Below are 17,837 nucleotides of genomic sequence, written 5' to 3'. Positions count from 1 at the left end.
TGAATGCATCTTGGTCATTGACATCCACAATGAATTTCATTCCTGTACTACTTCCTCACTGTTGGTATAGCTTTAACTTGCACCTTGGCTAGCCTAATTTAATATTATAGGGTCACGTATTGCCATGAATCTTATGCCACGTTTTAATTATTACAATCTTTGATAAAGATGTGTTGTGGGAAAGTTTCCAACCTAGCAGGAGCATACTTGAAAAGCTCAATTTTTTAACCATTTGATTTGGAAGATCATGCGCAGTCCACGTCCAAATATTCAGTGTGCTCACAATGGATGAGAGTTTTTGCTGCAATTAACTGCTTCCGATATTTAATTTACAGTTTTGGGCTCTGATAGATGCAATACAGCATAATGCTTGCTAGCTTTTACCAAAATGTTTTGGTGGGGTTCATGTTAGGTCTTTAATGATTCATATAGTAGTGATAGTTTACAGACAAAACCTCAAATGTGTTGGTTGAAGTATTCACTTCATATTCCATTGTGATATTGTACGGCAAAATTAAATAGGTTTGAGAGCATTTCAGTATCCTGCAGGGCAGCCACCTTTACGCGTGGTATCTGAAACAGCGTGCCAAACGTTCCCTTCTCGTATAATAACCTGAACTACCGAGGGCATGTCGGCAAAACCACTGATATGCATTTTCTTCTTTAGGCCATCTTCTATTTCCTTGCGGAACTGGCGAAGCTGCAGGAATCAAACACATTCATGGAAAATGACTCCATGTTAGAATTATCAAGTGCATATTATCCTTTAGGTACTACAGACTTTTGTTTTTTAAAACTATCTTTGAGAAACTATGCTAAGGATCAAGGCCCTTGCTTCAGATCACCAGTGTTGAAAATAATCAAACAGTGACATGAATCAGAAGAGAAGTTTTAAAAGTAGAAAAATCTGTTGGAAATTGGTGGACAGGAGGGTCCTCCCAAGGGGGGGGGGGGGGGGGGAGTGGACAGGAGGGTCCTCCCAAGGGGGGGGGGGGGGGGGGGAGTGGACAGGAGGGTCCTCCCAAGGGGGGGGGGGGGGGGGGTGGACAGGAGGGTCCTCCCAAAGTGGGGTGACGGAGCGGAAGTGAAATAACCAACTTTATAGTTTGACAAAGAGAAGGAAAATTCCAAGCACAGAAAAGGGACTCAGCATAAATTGGAAAAATACATTGAATGAGTATCTGTAGTTTAGAATTGAGGGGAGATGCTGTTCAGGAAAGCTTTGAGCATCAAAACTTTAATTACAAAAAATGAGTCTAGACATTACATGAGCGAAAGAATATGAATATCAGTAGAAGATGACAAGTTTTCTCTTTGATCTTGTTCATGATGTGAGAGAAATTCTAGAATCATATAATCTACAGTGCAGAAGGAGGCCATTTGGCCCATCGGGTCTGCACCAGCCCTTGGAAAGAGACCCCACCCAAGCCCACACCTCCACCCTATTCCCGTAACCCAGTCACCCCACCCCACTTTTTTGGACACTAAGGTCAATTTAGCATGGCTGAACAACCTGACCTGTACATCTTTGGACTGTGGGAAGGAACCGGAGCACTCGGAGGAAACCCACGCAGACACGGGGAGAACATGCAGACTCCGCACAGACAGTGACCCATGCCGGGAATTGAACCTGGGTCCCTGGAGCTGTGAAGCAACTGTGCTAACCAGTGTGCTACCATGCTGCCCACCAGAGAAGATACGATGGAAACAGTATTCATGTGCAGTGTTCAATGACTTGTTCGATCTGTATTTGATACTGTTAGCCTGGTAACTGATCCATACATACTTGCTTTTTGCTTTAGCTTGTTGGGTGGAGTGAGGGAGCTGCAAAACTTATATGTGTGTATGTGCATGAGTGCGTGTTCATCTCTGCATTGTTCGGACATAAATCAGATAAATCAAATCAATTCAGTGAATACATAACAAACATAGGCAATGAGTTTGGTGTTTAACTTTACCAGCTCCAGAACCATTTATTTTATCCCCTGGAGATCCTCCCATGGGAGTGATGGAATTCAGGGTTCAAGACCTACTTGCTGGCTATAGGTATGGACCATCTAGGTGTAACACCAATCCATAAAAAGCAGTACTTGTACATTGTCTCAGAACAGAAGGCCGGCAAGTGTTCAAGCAGCTCACAAAAGATACGTCTCTATCTGATATGGCATTAGGTGCTCTTGAAAAATATTTTGGGCCAAAAAGAAAATGTGAGGATTGAATGATATCCATTCCATCAGAGATCGCAGGAAAATAGGGATCCCATCGAACAACATGAGGCAGCACTGTGGTGATTGGTTTCTACATGTAGGTTTCGTACTCTAACCAGTGAGCGAATTAGTGATCAATTAATTGGTTCTGCGATGTTCCTTGTGTTGACACATCAACTCCTCAAATTTCACTAAATTTGAAATCTGTGCCAAAGTTTCACAGCAGCTGAAACAACTAGAAGCAAGGTAGAAGTACTGAGAAAATTGACTAATCGCCAGGGAGAGAGGCGGGACTTCAATAAAAGAGCACAAAGAGAGGGAGGTAAGACTTCAGTAAAGAGCAGGAGAGAGAGGCGGTACTTCAAAGAAACAAGAGTGACACTACAGGAAAACCAAAGAAGAGTAGCAGCCTTGGTAAGTAGGACCCGGTGAGCATTTATACTGTACTTAATATGCCCTATACTAGTGAAAGTAAAAGTAAAGTAAAGGGAGCAATTTAAGGATAAGTCATGGCAGGGCAGCATGGCTATGTGGAACTCTTGTGTGATGCGAGTAGCCAAGGACACTTACAATGTCCAGGGTGACCACATGCACAAGAAGTGTCTCCAGCTGAAACTATTCAAAATCTGCATTTCAGATCTGGAGCTGTGACTGGAATCATTGTGGATCATCAGCCAGATTAACATCTTCGTGGATAGCACGTAGAGTGAGGTGGTCACACCGCAGATAAAGAGCACTTTGACAGAAAGGGAATGGGTGACCGTCACAAAGAGAAAAATCACTCGGCAAGTAGTGCAGGACTCCCCAGGTCCATCTCCCTTATAGCAGGTTTTCTGTTTTGGATACTGTTGGCAGAGGTAATTTCTCAGAGTAATACAGCAGGAGATAGGTCCATGGTACCATGAGCGGGAGAAACAGAAAACTGGGAGAGCAGGAGAGAAATAGTGATGGGAGATTATTTTGCAAGGGGAACAGCTAGATGTTTCTGCAGCCACAGACGTGACACGAGATTCCCAAGGCTCTGGGACTGACTCTGGTGAAGATATGACCTGTACAAACTGAATAGGTTGCACCCAAGCAGGTGGGACCAATATCCTCACAGGGGTATCTGATACAGCTGTTGGGGACGATTTAAACTAGAGTAGCAGAGGGGTGGGAACTTGAGCGGGGAGGCACAAGAGAGGCAAACAAAGATAGAATTGAAAGTCAAAATGGAAGGCGGAGGAAACAAGGGCGAGCAGCAAATAGGACCATAGTACAAAACAAATGTGTAAAAATGTGATAAAGACAAGTCTAAAGGCACTGTATGTGAATGCAAGGGGCATTCACAATAAGGTAGATGAATTAATAGCGCAAATTGATATAACGGGTATGATAGGATTGCAATTATGGACACATGGCTGCAAGGTGATGAAGACTGGGAACTGAATATCCAAAGGTACTTGATATTTAGCAAGAATTGACAGGAAAAGGTATCGGGGGTGGGGTGACATTGTTCGCTAAGAATGAAATCAGTGCAATAGTGAGAGGATATTGGCTCAGAAAATCTAGATGTAGAATCAGTCAGGGTGGTGCCAAGAAGCTACAAGGGGTGGAAAACATTAGTGGGACGTGCCTAGCGGTAAGGTAAGTGATGGCATTTAACAGGAAATTACAGATGTATGTAACAAAGGTGTTATAGTAATCATGAGTGACTTTAATCGACATTAAATAAGGCAAATCAAATTAACAACGATACTGTGGTGGATGAATTCCTGAAGTGTACACAAGATGGCTTTTTTAGACCAGTATGGTGAGGAACTAACCAGGGAACATACTATCTGAGATTTAGTGTTATGCAAGAAGAAGGGGTTAATTAATAATCTTGTTATGCAGGATCTCTTAGGGAACATGATTAAATTCTTAATTAGGATAGAAAGTGAAGAAGTCCAATCTGGAACTAGGATCCTAAATCTAAACAAAGGAAACCATGAAGGTATGAGGCAGGAGTTGGCTACTATAAGACCATAAGACATGGGAGCAGAATTAGGCCACTCGGCCCATCGAGTCTGCTCCGCCATTCAATTATGGCTGATATTTTCTCATCCCTATTCTCCTGCATTATCCCATAACCCCTGATCCCTGTATTAATCAAGAATCTATCTTGGTCTTAATTATTATTAAAGCCACTCAATGATTTGGCCTCCACAGCCTTCTGCAGCAAAGAGTTCCACAGATTCACCACCCTCTGGCTGAAGAAATTCCTCCTCATCTTTGTTTTAAAGTATCGTCCCTTTAGTCTGAAGTGGTGTCCTCTTGTTCTAGTTTCTCCTACAAGTGGAAACATAGTTTCCACGTCCACCCTATCAAGGCCTCGCAGTATCCTGTAACTTTCAATAAGATCCGCCCTCATCATTCGAAACTCCAATGAGTACAGACCCAGAGTCCTCAACCATTCTTCATGCGACAAGTTCTTCATTCCAGGGATCATTCTTGTGAACCTTCTCTGGACCCTTTCCAAGGCCAGCAAGGCAAAAGTGCTCACAATAATCCCCATGGGGTTCTGACCAGAGCCTTATTAGCCTTAGAAGTACCTCCCTGGCCTTGTATTCTAGCCTTCTTGACATGAATGCTAACATTGTATTTGCCTTCTTAACTGCCGACTGAACCTGCACGTTAACCTTAAGAGAACCGTGGACAAGGACTCCCAAGTCCCTTTGTGCTCCTGATTTCCTAAGCATTTCACCATTTAGAAAATAGTCTATGCCTAAATTCCTCCTTCCAAAGTGCACACTTCACACTTTTCTACATTGTATTTAATTTGCCACATCATTGTCCACTCTCCTGGCTTGTTCAAATCCTTCTGCAACCCCCTTGCTTCCTCAATACTACCTGTCCCTCCACAGATCTTTGTATCATCTGCAAACTGAGCAACAGTGCCTTCTGTTCCTTTTTCCAGACCATTAATGTATATTGTGAAAAGTTGTGGTCCCAGCACAGACCCCTGAGGCACATCACTAGTCATGGCTGCCATCCTGAAAAAGACCCCTTTATCCCCACTCTCTGCCTTCCGCCAGTCAGCCAATCCTCTATCAATGCCAGGATATTACCCGTAACACCATGGGCTTTTAACTTATTTACTATAGATTGGTGAATTCCATTAAAAGGCATGGTGGTGGGTCGGAAATAGCTATTATTAAATAATGAATGCATGCATTGCAACATTTATACATCCTTCAGGTGTCAAAACCCAACAGGTAAACCAGCCTAACCATGGCTAACATAACAAATTATGGATATTATTGGATCCAAAGAAGAGTTATATAAGGTTGCTGGAAAAAGTAGCAAACCTGAGGATTGGGAGCAGTTCAGAATTCAGAAAACGAGGACCAAGAGATTGATAGACTGAGATTAAGCTTAGAAGTAACATAAAAGCAGATTCTATAAGTATATAAAAATACAAAAAGATCAGTGAAGACAAATGTAGGTCCCTTACAGTCCGAATTAAGAGAATTTAAGAGAACAAGGAAATAACAGAGCAATTAAACAACTACTATAGTTCTGTCTTCGTGGAGAAGACATTCCTGTCTTCATTCCTGATGCAATGGAGTATCCAACCCAGTATTTCAAAGTTTGGTGATGACACAAAACTTGGTGAGAATGTGAGTGGTGAGGATGATGTCAAGATGCTTCAAGTTGAGAGAATGGATAAATACATGGCAGAAGCAGTAAAACGTGGATAAATGTGAAGTTATCCAATTGGGACAGAGAACCAGAATGGCAGGGTATTATTTAAATGGTGATAGATTGGGAAATGTTGAACTACAAAAGTGACCTGGGTGACCTTATACACCAGTTACTGAAACAAAACATTCATGCAGAGCACGCAATTAGTAAGGTAAATGGCCTTCGTTGCAAAAGGACTTGAATACAGGAGCAGCTGCAGAGGACCTTGGCAAGACCGCACCTGGAGAATTATGTGCAGTTTTGGTCTCCTTATCAGAGAAAGGATGTGCGGGATTCTCCGACCCCGTGCCGGAAGGGGGGGCACGAATCACACGATGCCGGTCTCCCCGCACGATGGGCCGAGTGCCTGCTGAGTTAGGCCCGCCGCCGGCATCATTCTTGTGTGGCCCTACCCGGCGGGACCTTGGCATTCAAGCTGCGGAGGGCGGCCTCGTTGGCGGGGGGGGGGGGGGGGGGGGTGGCCTCCACAGTGGCCTAGCCCGCGATCGGGACCTACCGATGGGCGGTGGCCAGGCTTATCCTGGTGGGGGCCTCTGTTCCTCTGTGCCAGCCCCCTGTAGCTCTCCATCATGTTGCGTCGGGGCTGGCGCGGAGTAGGCAACGCACGCACATGTGCGAACATGCGCCGGTCGTGGAGCGCATACACGAACTCGCGCCGGCCATGGCGCACATGCGCAGACCCGCTGCACGCGTCCTGATGCCCGTATCGGCAGCTGGAGCTGCGGGAGTCGCTCCAGTGCCTTGCTGCCCCCTGTGCGCCGCAAGATTGCTGATCCTAGGGGCCTGCTGACGCCATCGTAAAATGCTCTGGTATTTACGACGGCATCAACACTTAGCACCAGGATGGGAGAATCCCGCCCAGGGAGTGCAGCGAAGGTTCAGCAGAATGAATCCTGGGATGTCAGGCTTGTCATATGAGGAGAGATTGGGTTGACTAGGCCTGCACTCACTGTAATTCAGAAAAGTGAGAGGGAATTTCAATGAAATGCATAAAATTCTGATAGGTCTTGACAGACTGGATGCAAGGATGTTGTTTCTTCTGGTTTGGGGGAGAGTGATCTAGAACAGGGTGGTCATAGTCTCAGGATATGGGGGTAGGCCATTTAAGACTGAGGTGAGGAGAAACCCCTTCACTCAGGAAGGTGGTGAACCTATGGAATTCTCTACCAGAGGCCGTCACTGAATAAGAAGGAAATAGATAGATTTCTAGACTCTAAAGGCATCCAGGGAGAGCGCGGAAGTGTGGTGTTGAGTTAGAGAATCAGTGATGGTCACATTCAATGGTGGTGCAGCCTCAAGGGAACAAATGGCTTATTCCTGCTCCTATTTTCCATGTTTCTGTATCAAATTAAGTCATTGCGCAATTAAAAAATGGCACATCTAGACTATGCATCCAATTTAAGATGATTAACAAGGCGATTATTTCAGAAAAGTATCCATTTCCTATAATCCAAGAGCTGTCAGCATCATCCCATGACTCCACAGTCTTCACAAAGGTCGATATGCAATAGAACTATCTTCAAGTACCTCAAGCTGAGAAAAGCCAATATCTTACAGCTTTCTTTACTCGTGAAGTTACGTTTTAGTGCCACAGAATGCACTACGGGCTAAGTTCAGTACCGAGTGCATTCCAGAAGAACATTTCTTCAGTCTTACCAAATGTTGACGGACGCTCAACCTACTCAATGTAGTTGGTGTCCAGTTGTCGTCGAAGGAAGGAACAAAACAGGACAAGATCAATGATAATCAGCCGTCTTTACTACACTGAGAAAACACAATTTGACAGTCAACAGGGACAAGTGCACATTTATGTCACCCAAGATTGACTTTGCAGAGTACAGAGTGAGAGCAGCTGGAGTAAAGCCTATACATAAACAATATGAAGGCCAGTTCTTTTTTTTTTATAAATAATTTTTATTCAAATTTTTCAACAACAAATTTTCTCCCAACAGTTAAAGTAAACAAGGTGTAAAACTAAACGGAAAGAGAAATCCCCCCAGTACAAAGTAATAAATGAATAACTAATAATACAAGAAAGAAGAAAATAGCAAACAAACCGTCGCAAAAGCAAACCCCCTTAACAAACCCCCAACCCCCCCCCCCCCCCCCCGGGTTGCTGCTGAGACTGACCACCCTCTAACCCTCCCCCAGGAAATCAAGAAAGGCAAGAAAAGGCTGCCACCGCCGGAAGAACCCTTGTACCGACCCCCTCAGGGCAAACTTAACCTTTTCCAGCCTGTTGAACCCGGCCATGTCATTGATCCAGGCCTCTGGGCTCGGGGGCTTCGCGTCCCTCCACTGTAACAGAATCCTACGCCGGGCTACTAGAGACGCAAAGGCCAGGGTACCGGCCTCTCTCACCTCCTGCACTCCCGGCTCCGATGCTACCCCAAAGATCGCAGGCCCCCAGCCCGGCTCCACTCTGGACTCGACCACCTTGGACAAAGTCCCCGCCATCCCCTTCCAAAACCCCTCTAACTCCAGACATGCCCAGAACATGTGGGTGTGGTTCGCTGGGCCTCCTGAACACCTCTCACACCTGTCCTCTCCCCCAAAGAACCGGCTCATCCTGGCCCCCGTCAGGTGCGCCCTATGCAGCACCTTCAGCTGAATTAAGCTGAGCCGTGCGCAAGAAGAGAACAAGTTCACCCTCCCCACGGCGTCCGCCCACGTCCCATCGTCGTTCTCCTCCCCTAGCTCCTCCTCCCACTTCGCTTTCAGCTCGTCCACCGAGGCCTCCTCCTCTTCCTGCATCACCTGATAAATTGCCGAGATCCTACCCTCACCGACCCACGTCCCCGAGAGCACCCTATCCTGCACCCCCCTAGGCAGTAGTAGCGGGAACTCCGCCACCTGCCGCTTAACAAACGCCCTAATCTGCATATACCTGAAAGCATTCCCAGGGGGAGGCCCACTTCCCCTCCAACTCCTCTAAAGTCGCAAACTTCCCATTGAGGAAAAGGTCCCCCATCCGCCTGATGCCTGCCCTATGCCAACGCAAAAACCCACCATCTATTGTCCCTGGTGCAAACTGGTGATTGCCCTGTATCGGGGCCCACACTGAGGCCTTCACTTCCCCCCTATGCCGCCTCCACTAACCCCAAATTTGAGGGACGCCACCACTACCGGACCCGTGGAATACCTTGCCGGTGGGAAAGGGAGCGGGGCCGTCACCAATGCCTCCAAACTCGTAGCCACACAGGACGCCACCTCCAACCTCTTCCATGCGGCACCCTCCCCCTCCATCACCCACCTGCGAATCATTGCCACATTCACAGCCCAGTAATACCCACACAGGTTGGGCAGCGCCAAACCGCCTGCCTCCCTTCTTCGCTCCAGGAATACCCTCCTCACTCTCGGGGTCTTCCGCGCCCACACGAACGCCAGAATACTCCTATTCACCCTCTTAAAAAAAGCCTTCGGAATCAATATGGGGAGGCACTGGACAAGAAACAAAAACCTCGGGAGCACCGTCATCTTTACCGACTGGGCCCTACCCGCCAAAGAGAGTGGCAGCGCGTCCCACCTCCTGAACTCCTGCTCCATCTGTTCCACCAGCCTCGAAAAGTTTAGCCTGTGCAGGGCCCCCCAGCTCTCAGCTATCTGGACCACAAGATATCTAAAGCTCCTCTCCGCCCTCTTCAACGGGAGCTCTCCTATCTCCCTCTCCTGGTCCCCCAGGTGCAGCACAAACAGCTCACTTTTCCCCACGTTGAGCTTATAGCCCGAAAAGTCCCCAAACTCCCCAAGTATCTTCAACACCTCTGGCATTCCCCCCACCGGATCCGCGATGTTCAACAGTAAATCATCTGTATACAGCGACAACCAGTGCTCCTCCCCACCCACCCCCCTGATGTGATCTGAACACCCCATTAATGTCCCTGCCACCCCGCACCAAGTTCCCTCCTGCATCTGTGACTCCCCCTATCTCTCTAGCTGCCTCCCGCTTCCGGAGCTGGTGGGCCAGCATCCGACTTGCCTTCTCCCCATACTCATATATCGCCCCCTGCGCCCTCCTCCACTGCGCCTCCGCCTTCCGGGTGGTCAGTATATCAAACTCTGCTTGGAGACTGCGGCGCTTCCTCAGAAGCCCCTCCTCCGGGACATCCGCATACTTCCTGTCCACCCTTACCATTTCTTCCACCAGCCTCTCCCTCTCAACCCTCTCTCCGCTCTCCCTGTACGCCCGAATGGATATCACTCTAACCACTGCCTTCAGCGCTTCCCAAACCGCCCCAATTTGCAACTCCCCGTTATCGTTGGCTTCCAAATACCCCTTTATACCCCTACGGACCCGCCCACATACTTCCTCCTCTGCCAGAAGCCCCACATCTAACCTCCACAGCGGGCGCTGATCCTTCCCCTCCCCCAGCTCCAGGTCCACCGAGTGCGGAGCAAGGTCAGATATGGCTATCGCCGAATACTCCGCCCACACCACTCTCGGGATTAGACCCCTGCAGAGAGCAAAAAAGTCAATCCGGGAATAAGCCTTGTGGACATGGGAGAAAAAGGAGAACTCCCTACCCCCCGGCTTCAAAAACCTCCAAGGATCTACCCCTCCCATCTGATCCATGAACCCCCTCAGCACCGAGGCCGCCGCCGGCCTCTTACCTGTCCCAGACTTTGAACGATCCAGAGCCGGATCCAACACGGTATTAAAGTCCCCTCCCAAGATCAAACCCCCCGTCTCCAGGTTCGGGATCCAGCTCGCATCGTCCCAGTTGGGGGCGTACACATGGACCAGACCACCCACTCCCCTGAAGACTACCACTCACCATTACGTATCTACCTGCACTGTCCACCACCACACTCGACGCAACAAACAACAAGCTCTTGCCAACTAAGATCGCCACCCCTCGATTCTTCGCATCCAGCCCAGAGTGAAACACCTGCCCCACCCAGCCACTTCTCAGTCTCACCTGATCCGCCACCTTAAGGTGCGTCTCCTGGAGCATAGCCACGTCCGCACCCAGCCCCTTCAGGTGCGTCAAGACCCGGGACCGCTTCACCGGTCCATTCAGCCCCCTCACGTTCCATGTGACCAGCCGAGTCTGGGGGGTCTTCCCCCTCTCTCTGCGCCCGTCAGCCATAGCTCTCCCTCGGCTCACCACGTGCACGCAGAACCCCCCAGGCCCATTCCCCACGGTGGCAGACCCCCCCCCCCTCAACCCCCCCTTCATCAGCAGTTCCCCTACGGCCCCTGCAGCAGCAACCCGGTACCCCCCACTCCCCCACCCGAGGCCCTCCCTCCCCAAGCTAGGGCCCCCCTAGCTGCGTAACCCCGGCCATTGTACTTACTAAGTCAGCCGACTCCTGCTGACCCCCCGGCTGCTCCCGCCATCCCGACGACCCCCCCCCCCCCCGATGCAACACAACCACCATTACCCCCTCCCAGTGCCGGCACTGCCCACTACTCCTCCAGCGCTGGAAGAAAGCCCGCGCTTCCATCCCAAACCCCGCCCTCCCCGACCCAACACGTGGGAAAAAGACGGGCACATGACCCAGCAGGACCGCGAACAGCTCCCCAACCCTCCACCAGTGAAAAACTAAAAGGCACCCCAATAAATAAATAACAGCCCCAAAAAGCAGAACAGCAAAAAGGCAACATCAAACACAGCCAATAAAACAAAAGGATACCAAAGAGGACAGAGCCTCCGGACTATGTACATCATTCCCCAGCCCCCCAGTCCTCAGTTCGAGTCCAACTTCTCTGCCTGGACAAAAGGCCCAGGCCTCCTCCGGAGAATCAAAGTAGAGCTGGCGGTCCTTGTAAATGAAGCACTCCCTTCGCCCGATTGAAACCAGCCCTTCTCTTCGCCACCTCCGCGCTCCAGTCCTGATAGATCCTGATCTCTGCATTCTCCCACCTGCTGCTCCTTTCCTTCTTCGCCCATTTCATCACACACTCACGGTCAGCGAAGCGGTAAAAACGGACCAGCATCGCCCTAGGCGGCTCGTTCGGCCTGGGCTTCCTCAACAGCACTCGATGGGCCCCCTCCAGCTTCAAGGGTCCTTGGACCGACCCCGCGCCCATTAACGAGTTCAGCATCACAACCACGTAGGCCCCCAAATCCGAATCTTCCAGTCCCTCCGGGAGGCCCAGAATCCGCAGGTTCTTCCGACTGGAGAGGTTCTCCATCGCCTCCATCCTTGCCAGCCATTTCTTGTGAAGCGCCTCGTGCGACTCCACCTTCACTGCCAGGCCCAGGAGTTGGTCCTCGCTCTCCGAGGTCTTTTGCTGTAGCTCTCGGATCTCCGCACCCTGAGCTGTCTGAGTCGCTATGAGCTTGTCCAGCGAGGCCTTAAACGGTTCCAGGATCTCAGCCTTCAGCTCTCTGAAGCAGCGATGGAGCAGCTCCTGCTGCTCCTGTGCCCACTGCTGCCACGCTGCCAGTTCCCCGCCCGCCGCCATCTTGTTTTTCCTGCCTCGCACCTTTCTCTGCTCCAAAGCCGATTTTTTGACCGCTCCGCTCCTGGTCAAGTCCATCCACCGGCAGATAAGCACAGTGGATGTGTTCCCACCAGGGGAAAAGTCCAACCAGCACCGCTGCGGGCCCTTAAAAGAGCCCGAAAGACCAAAAATAGCGTGAGTTACCGAACGTGCGGCTTAGCTCCGCATCGCCGCAACCGGAAGTCCCTCAGTCATGCTCTTTCAATCGTCTAATTTGAAATAGTTGGCATAGCTGTCGGTACCACATGTGCCCAAGTACACAGAGATCATGGAGACTATTCAGAAGCTGCTGTGCAAAGATGCACAACAGGACGAGGCAAACGCACAGCAAACAGAATTTAAAACGTTGAAGGTGAATAAAGCATCTCGGCCAATCAACAAGAATTTCAGCCCACATGCAGAAACATACGTCACAACTGATGAACTGTATTCAGTCCATTGAAGGAAGTAAATGACCAATGGCTTATGGGTCAAGCCCATTGTCAGAAACAGAATACAAATACTTTACTGGAAACCAAGAAGTACTAGCCTGCATCTATGCATGTGAACATTGACACATGTATCTCCATGGTAGAGAGTTCATTCTCTGCAATGATCACCAAGAACTGACTACATTGCTAGCTATGTCAGGTTTGGATCATTGACCTTTCCACATCTACAGATGGTCAGATTGTCTTCATCAGTTTGACTTTGAGGGAGAGTATATTGTAGGTACATGGAACAGAGTAGCTGACATGTTGAGCTGTACTACTATCGCAGACAGTGCCAGTGAAAGCGAAGCAATGTTGAAGATTGATTGAGTGATTTTGTATACGACTGCAAATTTTGTTACATGAGAGGTATAGGCAGTTGAATTAGCAACATATAGCTTACTTTATAAAGTAAGCCTGTACATTAAATCAGAATAGCCTCATGGGTTTAGGGGAAGAATTGTTCCCATATTGATGACTGTAATGCAGTCAAATCTCGAGCATCTATCCCAAATGCTTTCCAGCAATGTGTGTAGAGTCATGATATCCTGGTATTGGTAAAATGAAACCACAATCCTGTGAATCCGATTGTTGTGTAGGAGAGTTCATTAGAAACTGCATTGTTTGGATACTCAAGTGAAAAATCTGTTCAACCATGTTGCGCACCTCTACAACTGACCCCAGGGCCATCAAAATCATGGCGACAACTGCAAGTTGATATTTTTGTAGAGGTGCCAGCAGTCCCTCGGAATCAACATTTTCTGCTTGTTCATGATCTACAAAACAAATGGCCAGAAAGTGCTTCACCAAATTCCTTAACAACCACTTCAATCATTAACCTTCGAGAAAATTTGTTTACAAATTGGGGTTTGTGGAGACTATCACTACAAACAAGAGGCTGTTTAGCACAGGGCTAAATCGCTACCTTTGAAAGCAGACCAAGGCAAGCCGGCAGCACGGTTCAATTCCTGTAACAGCCTCCCCGAACAGGCGCCGGAATGTTGGGACTAGGGGTTTTTCACAGTAACTTCATTTGAGGCCTACTTGTGACAATAAGCGACATTCATTTCATTTCAATGGAGCACAGTTAGTTTCCAGTCAGTTCATGGGCCTCCTAGCAAGTTATTGAATTCATCACCATCTGACATTGCATTTCAACCCGCAATCAAATTGTGATATCGAACAAGTCAACAGGGTGATATGGACACTCTGAATTAGTGTGTCAGAGGGGGAAAACAATCCAACAATCCAGTCACTTCTTACTTCGCCCATATTGATCCACCCCACAAACCTTGACTGGAAAGACACCAGCCGAACTTGTGATAGGTCATAAATTCACATGTGTCACTGACCATTCTTAAGTCATCAACACCAGTTAATGAGAATTCCAGACTAAAAGCAGATGAAATTGCAAAGCAACAGTATCAAGAGACATTGTATTCAATGGTTTGTTTGATCTGTGTTTGATTGTGTTAGTCTGGTATATCATCCTTGTATTCTGGCTTTATTGCTTAAGCCTGTGGGTGGGCTATAGAGATGAGGAATTTGATAGCTCAAATTTCAGAGACTTCCTGTAAAGACTTTATACAGTAGTCCCCCTTTATAACGCGGGTGTTGGGGTCCAAGACCCCAACCCGCGTTGTAACCGAGCCGCGGATATCCATGATGGGGGTTTTAAATTTATTTAAAAATCTATGCTAGCGCTTCCCATTGTGAGTCTACGGGGGGCGGGGGGAGAGGTCAGACCCCCGTAGACTCACAATGGGAAGCGCTAGCATAGATTTTTAAATAAATTTAAAACCCCCATCGTGGATCCAATTAAAATTTCAGCGGCCGGCTCACTTTGATCCGGAGAGAAGCTGCTCTCAGTGAAATAATCAGCCGGCCGCTGAAATTGACACTGCCCGCTGCTCTCTCCCTCCAATCAGAAACATTAAAACTTAAAAGTTGGATTGGAGGGAGAGAGCAGCGGGCAGTGTCAATTTCAGCGGCCGGCTGATTATTTCAGTGAGAGCAGCTTCTCTCCGGATCAAAGTGAGCCGGCTGCTGAAATTGACACAACTGACAGTTGGGGTCCATCAGCCCCCCCGCAGTATATCGCAAACCGCGGTATTGCGGAGCGCGGTATAACGGGGGACTACTGTATATTGGAAATTTAATTTGTTCTGAGATGTTTTAATGTTTTGTAAATAAACTGCATAAAATTAGAATTATAATCATCTCTGCAATTTTCAGAGATAAATCAGTTATACAACAACCTGATGAATACATAACAAGGAGGTATTGGATAGGATGTCCATAATTACATGCAAAACAAGGAAGTATTGAATAAGGTGTCCTTACTTAAATACAGAACAAGATGGTATTGAATAAGGTGTCCATTATTAAATACATAACAATGAGGTATTGAATAGGGTGTCCATACTTTAAAGTTGATAAGATGCCAGGATCAGATGAGATGCATCGAAGGATATTGAAGGAAGTGGGAGTGGAAATTGCAGAGGCACTGCCATAATTGTCCAATGTTCTTTAGACTTAGGGGATCTGGAAAACTGCAAATTGTTCAAAAAGGGTGTAAAAGATAACCCAGCAACCACACCTTAGACAGTTTAACCTTGGTGGTGTGGGTGCTTTTGCAAGCATCATTTAAGGACAAAATTAGTAGTTATCTCCAAATTAAGTTAAGCAAAGCCAGCACGGGATTGTTAAGGACAAATCATGCTTATTTAACATGGATATGAAATTGGCTGAGTGCTAGGAAACAAAGTGTAATAGTGAATTGTTGTTTCTTGGACTGGAGGATGGTTTGCAGTGGAGTTTCCATGGTATTGGTGTTAGAACTGTCGTTAATCAGGAAGGAAGACCTTTATGTATACAAAGCACAATTTAAAAAATTAAAGAGGATACAAAACTTGGGAGTATTGCGAGCTATGAGGGATAGTGCAGAACTTCAAAAAGACATGGACAGGTTGATAGAATGAGCAATCAAGTGGCAGATGAAATTTGGTAGGAAGAATACAGAGATAATATAAAATAAAAGATACAATTCTAAAGGGAATGGAGGAGTTAGAGGCACCTGTGTGGTTATGTGTATAAATCATTGAAGGTGGCAGAAGAGGTTGAGAGAACAGTTCACAAGCAGAAGAATCACAGACGTCATTAATAGGGACATAGAGTACAAGAACAAGGAGGTTACTTTAAACCTATATAAAACACTGGTTTGTCCTCAACTGGGGGAATGCATCAGTTCTGAACATCATATTTTAAGAAGGATGTGGAGGCATTGGAGAGAGTGCAGAAGGTCCCAGGGATGAGGAACTTTATTTATGTAGGAAGATTGGAAAAAGTGGGACTGTTTTCCTTTGAGGACAAGTTATTTGATAGAGGTATTCAAAGTCATGAGGTGTCTGGATACAGTAGATAGGGAGAAACTGTTCCCGTTGGGGTAAGGATCAATAGGCAAAGGGCACAGATTTAAGTTAGTTGGCAAAAGAAGAAAGGACGGCAGAAGAATAAAACTCTTTCACACAGCGAGTGATTATCTGGAATGCACAACTTGAGAGACTGTGGTAGGAATAGGGTCAGTCGAGGCTTTCTAAAGATAATTATATGAAAAGGAAAATGTTGCCTGGCGACAGGGAAAGGGCTGGGGAGTGGTACTAGGCGGTTTGCTCCTGCAGAAGCCTGTAACCACTTTCATGATTGCAACTTCTCACGTGACTGAATTGTTTACATTGGTTTCCAAGTTTACTAACCTCCTCTGCATTTGATGCCAGTTCCTCAGATTCAAACTGCACAAGATTCGGTAACAATTGGTGGTGAACCCTTGGTTTCTTCACTGTCTCACAAGCATCATCACCAAACCAAAGGGCATTGATTATAACCTATTGAACAAGAAACACATTGTTCAACAAGTTAAAAAGGATGCCAGCCTTGTTAACATAAAATTAGCTTTTAGTAATTACTGTTTGGAGATGATATAAAGAGGAATGATTGGTGGAATCAGAATCAATAATAGCTTTCAAAAGGAAACTGAAATTTACTTAAAAATTAAATATAGGCAGGGCTATGAGGAAAGACTAATCGACACAATTGCAATGGCCCAATTGTCCTCTTTCTATTTTGTACATTTATATAATATTGGCCCAGATCTCCTGGGTCAGTGAGAGGCTGAGGATATTGCTGCAACTCTGATGATTAATGCCTTTTTTGCAAATTTGCAGCCGAGATTTTATGTCACATCTGCAGTGCAGACATCCACGAAAAACAATGGCAAGGAGGAACAACAGGGAGGCAATGCCCCTTCTTCAATACATCAGCTGCCATGTTCAGAAAAATTCAAAAAGGTCCAAAATAGTTTCAGTGGGTTAGTGAGTGCTTTGGTGCATGGGTGAGGGGGGTGTGTAAGAGAGAATCGTGTGCGTGTGTGTGTGAAAGTTGGGTGTGTCTCCGTGTGTGAGAGAGTTGGGTGTGTCTGTGTATGTGAGAGAGAGTGGAGTGTGTCACTGTGTGTGAGAGAGTTGGGTGTGTCTCTTTGTGAGAGAGAGAGATTTGGGTGTGTATCTGTGTGTGAGAGAATTGGGTGTGTTTATGTGTGTGAGGGAGAGTTGGGTATGTATGTGTGTGTGTGTGTGAGAGAGTTGGGTGTGTATGTGTGTGTGAGAGAGAATTGGGTGTGTATGTGTGTGTGTGTGAGAGAGTTGGGTGTGTATGTGTGTGAGAGAGAGAGTTGGGTGTGTATGTGTGTGTGTGAGAGAGAGAGTTGGGTGTGTATGTGTGTGTGTGAGAGAGAGTTGGGTGTGTTTATGTGTGTGAGAGAGAGTTGGGTGTGTATGTGTGTGTGTGTGAGAGATTTGGGTGTGTATCTGTGTGTGAGAGAGAATTGGGTATGTATGTGTGTGTGTGTGTGAGAGAGTTGGGTGTGTATGTGTGTGTGAGAGAGAATTGGGTGTGTTTGTGTGTGAGAGGGAGTTGGGTGTGTAT

The 17,837-nt window shown here is 47.2% G+C and overlaps 1 protein-coding gene across 8 annotated transcripts in view; it reads right to left on the bottom strand.

Moving 5' to 3' along the window:
* Positions 1-17,837, bottom strand: part of LOC119965299 (glutathione hydrolase 1 proenzyme-like) — a 109,420-nt gene that overhangs the window by 11,402 nt on the left and 80,181 nt on the right. For 4 of the 8 annotated variants that reach the window (XM_038795844.1, XM_038795854.1, XM_038795862.1 and 1 more), the window contains 2 exons: positions 16,610-16,738; positions 614-700 (listed from right to left, as the gene is read on the bottom strand). In XM_038795844.1, coding sequence (XP_038651772.1) covers positions 614-700; positions 16,610-16,738 — 216 coding nt within the window. Of the gene's footprint in view, positions 1-302; positions 701-16,609; positions 16,739-17,837 lie in introns of those variants that run through there. The other 4 variants (XM_038795871.1, XM_038795910.1, XM_038795882.1 and 1 more) reach the window with 3 other exon arrangements.

This window comes from Scyliorhinus canicula, chromosome 1 (genome assembly GCF_902713615.1).
Source record: "Scyliorhinus canicula chromosome 1, sScyCan1.1, whole genome shotgun sequence".
NCBI lineage: Eukaryota > Metazoa > Chordata > Chondrichthyes > Carcharhiniformes > Scyliorhinidae > Scyliorhinus > Scyliorhinus canicula.
This window is presented reverse-complemented; position numbering and strand designations above follow the sequence as displayed.